Source organism: Poecilia reticulata, linkage group LG19 (genome assembly GCF_000633615.1).
Source record: "Poecilia reticulata strain Guanapo linkage group LG19, Guppy_female_1.0+MT, whole genome shotgun sequence".
Classification (NCBI taxonomy): Eukaryota; Metazoa; Chordata; class Actinopteri; order Cyprinodontiformes; family Poeciliidae; genus Poecilia; species Poecilia reticulata.
In genome coordinates this window covers 377436-387477 of record NC_024349.1, presented here as the reverse complement: position 1 = coordinate 387477, position 10042 = coordinate 377436, and the positions used below count along the sequence as shown (strand labels likewise).

Below are 10042 nucleotides of genomic sequence, written 5' to 3'. Positions count from 1 at the left end.
GTCCGGGTCGACGTGCAGCTTCTCGGAGTGCAGCACGCTCAGCTCGGCGTAGGTGGCCTTGATGTCATCCATGTTCTTGACGGCGCGGTCCAGGCTGCCGGAGGAACACGCAACAGATCAGCGGCTGCCCGCACGGTGGGTGTGCGGGGAGCCGCCGGAGCGCCGGGTCCCGCACGCTGGGTGTGCGGGGAGCCGCCGGAGCGCCGGGTCCCGCACGCTGGGTGTGCGGGGAGCCGCGGGTCCTACCTTGAAGTTGTCCGGGTCGACGTGCAGCTTCTCGGAGTGCAGCACGCTCAGCTCGGCGTAGGTGGCCTTGATGTCATCCATGTTCTTGACGGCGCGGTCCAGGCCGTGCAGAATCTTGGTTCCGTGGGTCTGGATGTTCGGGTTGGTTCTGATGGCGTCAGCGTTGTAGAGGTTACCGAAGCCGGCGAAGTACCTCTGAGTCCAGGGGTAGACGATCAGACACCTGCGGACAGAGAGGCGGTGAGAGGGAGCAGAAGGCTGGGAGAACCGAGCCGCACCGGACCGGACCGGTACCTGGTGAGAGCCTTGGGGCCCACATCGTTGTAGTCCAGGTTGGAGAAGATGGAGGTGATGATGCTGCGCTCCTGATCGGACCAGGCTACCATGGCTGCTGTCGAGTTCTGCTTCAGGCTCGAAGAGAAACGCTGAATGGATCCGCAGGCCGAACCGGGTCCATTTAACGGCCCGCGCGGTTCCCCACGCCCTGAGGAGGAGGCCGCTGATTGGCTGGAGATAAACCGGACATCCCTCCAGAACTTACCAGAAAAACCTGGACTGATCCGAACCGACCCACGTTCACTGACGTAAAACTGAAATGTTTTACAGTAAATTTAATGTAAGTTCAGATAATTCAGTTTAAAAAATATTTTAATAACTTTTGTTTGTTTCAATCCGTTTTATAAATAAATTCAATCAAGTTTATTTATAAAACATTTCAGACAAAAAGCTTTACTTCATAAAAACATCAAAATATAAAAACATCAAAATATAAAAATATCAAAATATAAAAACATCAAAATATAAAAATATAAAAACATCAAAATAAAAACATCAAAATATAAAAACATCAAAATATAAAAACATGAAAACCAGAAAATGACATTTTGTCAAATTCCACCGTTAAAATCATCAATTCATAAAAACATGATGATAATTAAATTTATTTGGTTTTAATTAAATGATTTGAACATTTTTGTGTTTGAAGACAAAAAGCAGAAATATGATTTAATATGATTTAATGTGATTTAATATGATTTAATATGATTTAATGTGATTTAATATGATTTAATATGATTTAATATGATTTAATGTGATTTAATGTGATTTAATATGATTTAATATTATTTAATATGATTTAATGTGATTTAATATGATTTAATATAATTTAATATAATTTAATATAATTTAATATAATTTAATATAATTTAATATAATTTAACTCCATGTGGAGAAAAACCAGCAGCTGCAGATCAATGGAGCACATTATTTAATAATAATAATAATAATAATAATAATAATAATAATAATAATAATAATAATAATAATAATAATAATAATAATACACTCTAAAAAGTGTTTTTGGGCTGAAGTTAATCTTAGGGACTTATTTACATTAATTTAACTTAATTCTTTTGCTTTTGCTATGACAACTTACTTTTTGTGTTCATTTAACTCAAAACTTACACTCTAAAAAGAAAATAGTTGAACCAACTTAATTTATTAAGTTTAACCAATTCAGTATATTCTAATCATCAAACTCAGTTTGTTAATTTTATTTTTAACAAATGTATTAAGTATGTTTAAGATAACAGATTGTTGTTCTTACTCAAATCATTTATTTTCTTCTAATAAACATTTAAATTCTCTTTGTCTTAATTCTACAGAAAGTCGACTCAAACTTTTAAGTTGTTCCAAACTAAATATTTTGGAAAACTCTTTTTACAGTGTCCTCTAAATAAACTCTAATTTAAAAGTTACAAATCTTTTCTAAGGACTTTTTGCTTTGACTTTACTTGAAATAATTAATTTCAACACCATATTTATATCCCACTCTGATGTGAAGTCACTGCCTTAAATCTGTTGTTTAAATCTTAATAAATTTGTTTTAAAAATTAACACATTGAGTTTTATGATTAGAATATATTGAACTTAATAAATTAAGTTGGATAAATTTAATTGAATTGCTTGTGTTTTTATAAAAATATAAAAACATCAAAATATAAAAAATTTTGATGTTGAATTGGTTCAATTCAACTTAATTGAATTGAACCAATTCAACTTTTTCTTTTTAGAGTGTAATAAACATCTAAAATCTCTTTGTCTTAATTCTACACTCTAAAAAGAAAAAGTTGATCCAAGTTAATTGAATTGCTTCTATGGGTAACAAGCAATTCAATTAAATTTATCCAACTTAATTTATTAAGTTTAACCAATTCAATAAATTCTAATCATCCAACTCAATGTGTTAATTTTTTAAACAAATTTATTAAGATTTAAACAACAGATTTAAGGCAGTGACATCACATCAGAGTCACATTCACACACCAATATCCATACCGGAAGGAGGGAGCTGGAATTGAACCTACAGCCTTGCGGTCACAAGATGACTTCTCTACCCACAGAGCCACTGGGGAATCTGTCCCTCAGCTGGAGTGGGATACAAATATTGAACTATTTCAAGCAAAGTCAAAGCAAAAAGTCCTTTAAGGAAAAGATTTGTAACTTTTAAATTAGAATATATTTGGAGGACACTGTAAAAAGAGTTTTCCAAAATATTTAGTTTGGAACAACTTAAAAGTTTGAGTCGACTTTCTGTAGAATTAAGACAAAGAGATTTTAAATGTTTATTAGAAGAAAATAAATGATTTGAGTAAGAGCAACTTAAATCTGTTATCTTAAACATACTTAATACATTTGTTAAAAATAAAATTAACAAACTGAGTTGGATGATTAGAATATACTGAATTGGTTAAACTTAAATTAAGTTGGATAAACTTAAAAAATTAAGTTGGATAAACTTAATTGAATTGCTTGTTACCTATAGAAGCAATTCAATTAAGTTGATTCAACTATTTATTGTAAGTTTTGAGTTAAAAGAACACAAAAAAGTAAGTTGGCATAGCAACAGCAAAAGAATTAAGTTAAATTAATGTAAATAAGTCCATAAGATGAACTTCAGCCCAAAAAACACTTTTTAGAGTGAAAGTCGACTCAAACTTTTAAGTTGTTCCAAACTAAATACTTTAGGCTGCAAACTTCTTATTTTGCAAAACTCTTTTTACAGTGTCCTCTAAATACACTAATCTTTTCCTTAAAGGACTTTTTACTTTGACTTTACTTGACATAATAAAGTTCGATACCATATTAGTATCCCTCGTCTGACCAGGACTCCAGCTGACCAGGGACAGATGAAGCCTCTGTGGCTCTAGAGTCGTCATCGTGTTGGAATCGGAAGGTTGTTGGTTCGATTCCAGCTTCCTGCTGCCACATATGGATGAATGTGACTCCAGGTGCTTTGACTGTCAAAGTTCAGTCCATTTACCATGTTTTGCAGTAAACTAAATGATTTGAGTAAAACTGACTTACATCTGTTATCTTAAACATACTTAATACATTTGTTAAATATAAATTAACAAATTGAGTTGGATGATTATAATATACCGAATTGGTTAAACTTAATAAATTAAGTTGAACCAACTTAATTGAATTGCTTGTTACCCATAGAAGCAATTCAATTAAGTTGGTTCAACTTTTTCTTTTTATAAATGTTTATAATGTTTATGTTATATATATATCTATAGATATCAAGTTTATTTGGTCATTTATGTTATTTAAATAAGAAAAACGTAATAATTATTGAGCTGTTGCTGTTTTTAAAAGTCCGTTTTATTTCTAAAGCATCTTAAAACAAAGTTGAACATTAAAACTAATAAAACAGACATTAAAAAAACAAAACATTAAAGTGATTTTATGATCATCTGGTTTTTATAGCTAAATAAGTTTTTGTTTTTAGTTTCTTCAGAATAAAACGAGTCGTTTCATTTCCTCCTGGTTGTTGAAGGTTTTCGTTTCTCCGCAGCGTTTTGCTGCTGCAGCTGTTATCTACCAGCCCAGCCGGCTGTTATCTGCACCGCCTCCCCTCCGCAGGCGGCGCTGGTTCTGTTTGGACCAGAACCAGAACTCCCTGATAAAAGCTGCAGGCCAAGTTTGGAGCAAAGATAGCAAATGAATTTATAAGTCGAGCCAAAAATGAGCAATTAAAAAAATACAATCAGAGAAAATCTGAGAAAAAATCTGAGAGGAAAAACTGATAAAATAATAACATGATTAAATGTTAGAGGAAATAAACTAACATGTTTATGGTTCACTGGGACTTTAATAAAATAAAATGTATTATAAAAACAAAAATCCTCAGTGGATTTTTACACTTTATTCATTTATTCTGTTAATTAATTAGTTAGTTCATCACTTTTCCACTTTTTTCAGTTTAATGAGGAGAAAAAACAAAGAAACATTAAAATCAGTTTTCACACATTTTGATTCTTTTCATTTTCAGGATCATTTTCCTCGTTTCTCTGGTTTTATGTAGTTTTTTTTCTAGTTTTTCAGACATAAAACGACAAAACGTTGAACATTAAATGTCAGATTAAAACGTTTGAAACAGAATAAATAAAAACGTTTCCAGTTTATTAAAATCCTCCAGACATCAGGATCAAACTGGAGAAAATAAAAACTGATTATTATTATGATTTCATCCACCTTGATCAAAGCCTCCCGCAGCATGATGCTGCCTCCAACGTGTCTCAGTTTTTATGACTTTTGATTTCAGAAAACTGAAAGTGAATAAAAGTTCAAACTGATCAGGATTTTATTTTTATTAATTATTTTCTTATTTGAATTATGATTTTATTAATTTGAGTCCAAACTTTTAGTTCTTGAGAGTTTTGAATGCATCGTCTCTCAGCTGCTCTCTGATTGGCTGTGACCTTTGACCTCTGACAGTTTGCCTATCTTTGCCTCCAGGGTTCGTTCCTGATGGGTTTCTGGCTCCGCCCGTGATGCCGGCCGCTGATAGGGGCCCCCGCTGCTGCCGCCCAGCCTCCTATCAGCCGGGCCGGACCGGGCCATCTGCGTCAGCGGCGGCGCGGTGGGAGGGTCGTCCGGGCCGAGGGGATTTAAACGGAACCGGGATCAAACGTCAGACTCAGGCAGAGGCCGAGACGAGCAGAGATGAGTCTGACGGACAAGGACAAGGCTGCGGTGAAGGCGCTGTGGGCCAAAATCTCCAAGGGGGCGGACGCCATCGGGGCGGAAGCTCTGGCCAGGTAGGTGACCCGACACCCGGCCGCACCAGAACCAGAACCAGAGCCAAGTAATGCAAACGTAGATCCACTGAACTAGAAAAGACGGTCGTTTTGTTCACGGTTCCTCTCATCGCAGCCGAAAGCTGAAATATTAACTCTGACAGTGTTTCCATGACAACCACAGCAAAGATTTGATTTCAGAGTTAAAGACTCTGAAATGAAATAACTCTGAAAATTACATTCATGTTTAGCTACAATATTTAATTTTGCATTGGGATCAATAAAGTATTTTTGAATTTGATTTGGGAAACAAACATTCTCATTTTTTCTGTCTTCAGATTTCTCATAACTCAGACTTTGTCTCTGTGACCTTTGACCCCTGTTCTCCTGCAGGATGCTGGTGGTGTACCCCCAAACCAAGACCTACTTCTCCCACTGGCCGGACATGAGCGCCGGTTCCGGTCCGGTCACCAAGCACGGGAAGAAGATCATGGGTGGAGTGGCGCTGGCGGTGTCCAAGATGGACGACCTGTCCGGCGGCCTGCTGGAGCTCAGCGAGCTGCACGCCTTCCAGCTCAGGGTGGACCCGGCCAACTTCAAGGTTCTGACCCGTTCTGGCCACCCAGACTGGGCCCGCTGCTTCCCGGCGTGACGTGACGTGTGTTTGTCCGCAGATCCTGGCGCAGTGCCTGCAGGTGGTGATCGCCATCATGTTCCCCAACGACTTCACCCCGGAGGCTCATGTCGCCCTGGACAAGTTCCTGTCCAACGTGGCCCTGGCCCTGTCCGAGAAATACCGCTGAGCCGCTGCAGCACCTGCTGCAGCACCTGCTGCAGCACCTGATGCAGCACCTGCTGCAGCACGATGAACAACCCGACAGAGCAATAAACAGCTTTCCGCCCAACATGTCTGCTTCTTTATTTACACTTTTCCTCTCAAAACCAACAAACGACAAACATGAAGCTGTTCAAATAGTTTATTTACATTCATAGAGTAAAAATGTGTGTATTAAAGTCATGTTTATATATTATTTATTCATAATTTATATATAATTTAYATATCAACATGTTACTCGAGCAGCAAAGTCAGATAAAGATCCCAAATCCCCAGAACAGCTTTTATTTTGATATTCCACTTATCAACAGGCTCATTTGCATATTAGCTAAACATTCAGCTYGGATATAAATATTTAGGTCTAAACTAAATTGTTTGTTTAGAAAATAAATAATTTGGAGCTAAATATGAAATTAAGAAAATGAATATTTAATTGGAGCTAAAAATTTAGTTTGAAAATTAAATATTTAGCTCACATAAGCATTTAGTTGGACACTAAATATTTAGCTTCTTAACTAAACATTTAATTTCTGAATGAAATGTTTAGTTTGTGACTCTGACATTCATAAATGAGGGAATAATATGGAGAAAACATGACTGAAATATGAGCAGCTAAATAAACAGAATGATTTCATTTTCCTGTCCAGCTTCAGGAACTGGTCCCCATAAACCTGTTTTTATTACTCCCAACAAATCAGCAGCTGTAAAAGTCAGAAACATCCATGAAACATTTTATGAGTTCATAAMGKTTACGGCTCCATGAGAGSAAATCATGACTTCAAGACGATTCGTAACTTCTGGTCTCCCAGAACGAGCCTGAAACAGAACGAGGGGCGTGAAGGTCGAGCTTCTCATGCAGGTCTGATTTATCATGCAGGKTCAGTGCTTACCTGACCAGAGCAGCGGCCAGCGCCGCCCCACTGATGGGCCCCACCCAGTAAACCCAGTGGCAGGTCCAGTGGTTGGCCACCAGGGCCGGACCGAACGCCCGGGCGGGATTCATGCAAGCTCCTGAGATATCGGCTCTGGTTCCACAAAACGCAACTTAGTTATTCATTAAAATGCAGACAAATAATTATTATACTCAGAAACATAAAGAATGATAAGAGATGACGGTAGATCTCCACGTTCAGGACAAAAAGTTCATTTTATGCAAATATTCAGCAAAACTTCCAAAGCCCTTTGATCATAAATGTTTGTTGAAATATGATCTTTAAGTCCAACAAGCAGAAGGAAAGTAAACGCTGCATAAACTTAATGTGAGTTATAATAACGCTGAGGGGTCAAAGCTGCTGATTCAGCTGATTCAGCTCCTGTCTCTTTAAGACTCCCCACCACTCAGCGCCCCCTACTGGCAACATTTTAATAACCAGGTTGGATCTGATTGGCCAGAAAATTCAAGGTTTGTTTGTTTCTAAGGGAAATTATGATGTCAGCAAAAACGTTTGTGATGTTAGAATAGAAAACAGTTTATTGATTATTCTGTTTGATTATTCATCAAACTGATGGATTTATAAACGAGAGGAAACATGTTGATAACTGACATGAAGGTCATTAATGGGACCATGAAGGTCATTAATGGGTCATCATGGACCTTAGTGACCATATTAATGACCTTAATGACCCCATTAKTGACCTTARTGACCCCATTAGTGACCTTAATGACCCATCTGGTTCTGTGGTCTGCTGCCAACTCACCCTGCCAGGATGTTGAACATGATGGTGCTGCCCACCAGAAACGGGGCGAAGGGCGTCTTGGTCCGGCTGTTGACCGCCACCATCAGCACCACCAGGGCCACCAGGCAGGTCATGGCCGCCTCTCCGAAGAGCGCCCGGTACAGCTGGCTCTCTGAGCTCAGGAGGTCAAAGGCCGCCCCGCTGGCGTTGCTGAAGCGTTCTGGGCTGGTCATCAGCTGGCGACAGAAGAACTGCTTCAATGCTGCTGCTGACCAAACAGCGTCAGGACATGTAGCTGCTGCCAGACCAACCTTAGCCATGCCGGCCCCCAGGACTCCTCCCACCAGCTGGCTGACCAGGTACGGCGCCACCATGACCAGCTCCAAGCCGCCACACAGCCAGACGGCCACGGTGAAGGAAGGGTTGAAATGGGAGCCGCTTCAACCAGGGAAGGAAAAACGTTACTGAACCAGTTTCCCCATCAGCCTGGCGGGCCACCAGGCTCCTCTAGCGCCTCCGCCAGGCTGAGTGTGGCTTGTTTTTATATTGAAGGTTTTTTACCCCTGCAGCAGTGAAGATGGTTAAAGAGTCGACATGTCAGCATGCTCACTGCTGCAGCAGTCACAAAACGGGTTTAGTTCATTTGTTTCTTTAATGTTTGAATTTTATAAAACTTTAAGTATCGTCATTAATGTCCTCCAATCATTTTCTGCTCATATTTTCACATTTCCTGTCAACTTTAAACATTTTTGAGCCCAAACCCGGCGGTCAGCAGGATGACCGACCGAAAAAAAGATTTTTAAAGAAAGGAACCATCTGATCCAGGATCAGAGGAGTCCGTGTCGGTTCCGGTCCTGAGGAAAGTCACCTGATTCTGTCCATGACGGCCACCAGCACCACCAGCGCCAGGCCGTGCGCCAGAGCCGGCTGCAGCCGCCCCACGGCTGGAACGCTCTCGATGACGGACACGCAGCCAATGAAGACGAAGAACATGGTGCCCAGCAGCTCCGCCAGGCAGGGCTGGAAAACTCGCTCGTACGTGTTGAGCCGCTTGGACTTCGGCTTCTTGGCTTCGTCCACGAGGGAAGAGTCTGGAGCCTCCATCTCCAGCTTCTCCATGGTGTCCCTTCACTCCTGCTGCGGTCTGCCCACTGAGGCAAACTGTTTCCACCTGCCAGCTCAACCGACGGCCCATAAAATCCAAAGGTGAAGGATAAGCTACAGACTATCTGAGGTCAGAGAGCCTTAAAGGTTCTGCAGCTTCCGGCTCGGGTCCAAAGCGAAGCCTCAAAGTTTCTCTTTGCAGAAAAGATTAGAAAGGTCAAAGTTCAGGAATCCGACTGACATTAACAGGAGGAGAAATTCACAAAGTGACCAGAGAGTTATCAGCTTTCTGCTGCACGTCTTCACTGGAGGAGCTTTTCTATCATTACATTAGATGAATGAATGAATGAATGAATGAATGAATGAATGAATGAATGAATGAATGAATGAATGAATGAATGAATTCAGCCTGGACTCAAAGTCTGCGCTGCTTCCAGGTCAGATGTTTTAACAACAAAGAAAATAATCAGGAGGAAATTCAGACATTTTCTCAAAAAAGTTGAAAAGCTTTTTCAGCGTTTCAGRACCAGAGGATCAGATCTGCAGCCAGACACGGCGGTGGCAGAATGATGCTTCTAATAGTCAATCATTTTAGAATCAAATAATAAAAACGGTTCAAAACCCTGAAGCAGGAAGCTCACAGCTTCAGGTCTCCATGGCAACGCCGAGGCTTTTACGACGCAGATAAGTTACCAAGAAATGAAAATGATTTAAACCCCGTTATTAACGGGAGATAACAGAAGCAAACACTGGACTTGACCTTTGACCCCTGATTATCAGAAAGGCTAATAACCTTTTGTAACAACACACTGTAAAAAATGAACAGCAACAGTTTGGTTATGTAACATTCACCATTTAGAAATGTCACAAATATTTAGTTGGTAAATTATTTTTCACTTATAAGATTTTTATCTGTTATAAGTGAAATAACTGGGTGAAAAAATTAATCTGTAAACCTGCCGTTTKATCCAKCCGGCCATTTTCTAACTCCGTGACCTTCAGGGGTCAGGAGCTGCTGAGGCCTCAAACGTTTCAGGTGAGAGGCGGGGTCACCTTGACCTGGACGGGTCACCTGGACCTGGACGGGTCACCTGGA

General features: G+C 39.9%; 3 protein-coding genes across 3 annotated transcripts; 1 reads left to right on the top strand and 2 right to left on the bottom strand.

Moving 5' to 3' along the window:
* Positions 1-102: 102 nt before the first annotated feature.
* On the bottom strand, positions 103-685 carry LOC103481014 (hemoglobin subunit beta-like). Its single transcript, XM_008436240.2, has 2 exons — positions 541-685; positions 103-469 (listed from the first exon to the last, which is right to left on the bottom strand). The coding sequence occupies exons 1-2, from the start codon at positions 630-632 to the stop codon at positions 118-120; spliced, it is 444 nt and encodes a 147-aa protein (XP_008434462.1). The 5' UTR covers positions 633-685; the 3' UTR covers positions 103-117.
* Positions 686-5220: 4535 nt separating this feature from the next.
* Positions 5221-6237, top strand: hbae5 (hemoglobin, alpha embryonic 5). The gene is made up of 3 exons (XM_008436239.2): positions 5221-5351; positions 5724-5931; positions 6005-6237. The coding sequence occupies exons 1-3, from the start codon at positions 5257-5259 to the stop codon at positions 6131-6133; spliced, it is 432 nt and encodes a 143-aa protein (XP_008434461.1). The 5' UTR covers positions 5221-5256; the 3' UTR covers positions 6134-6237.
* A 422-nt stretch (positions 6238-6659) lies between these two features.
* On the bottom strand, positions 6660-9033 carry LOC103481143 (aquaporin-8). Its single transcript, XM_008436439.2, has 5 exons — positions 8711-9033; positions 8154-8280; positions 7864-8078; positions 7056-7190; positions 6660-6981 (listed from the first exon to the last, which is right to left on the bottom strand). The coding sequence occupies exons 1-5, from the start codon at positions 8959-8961 to the stop codon at positions 6936-6938; spliced, it is 774 nt and encodes a 257-aa protein (XP_008434661.1). The 5' UTR covers positions 8962-9033; the 3' UTR covers positions 6660-6935.
* Positions 9034-10042: the final 1009 nt, after the last annotated feature.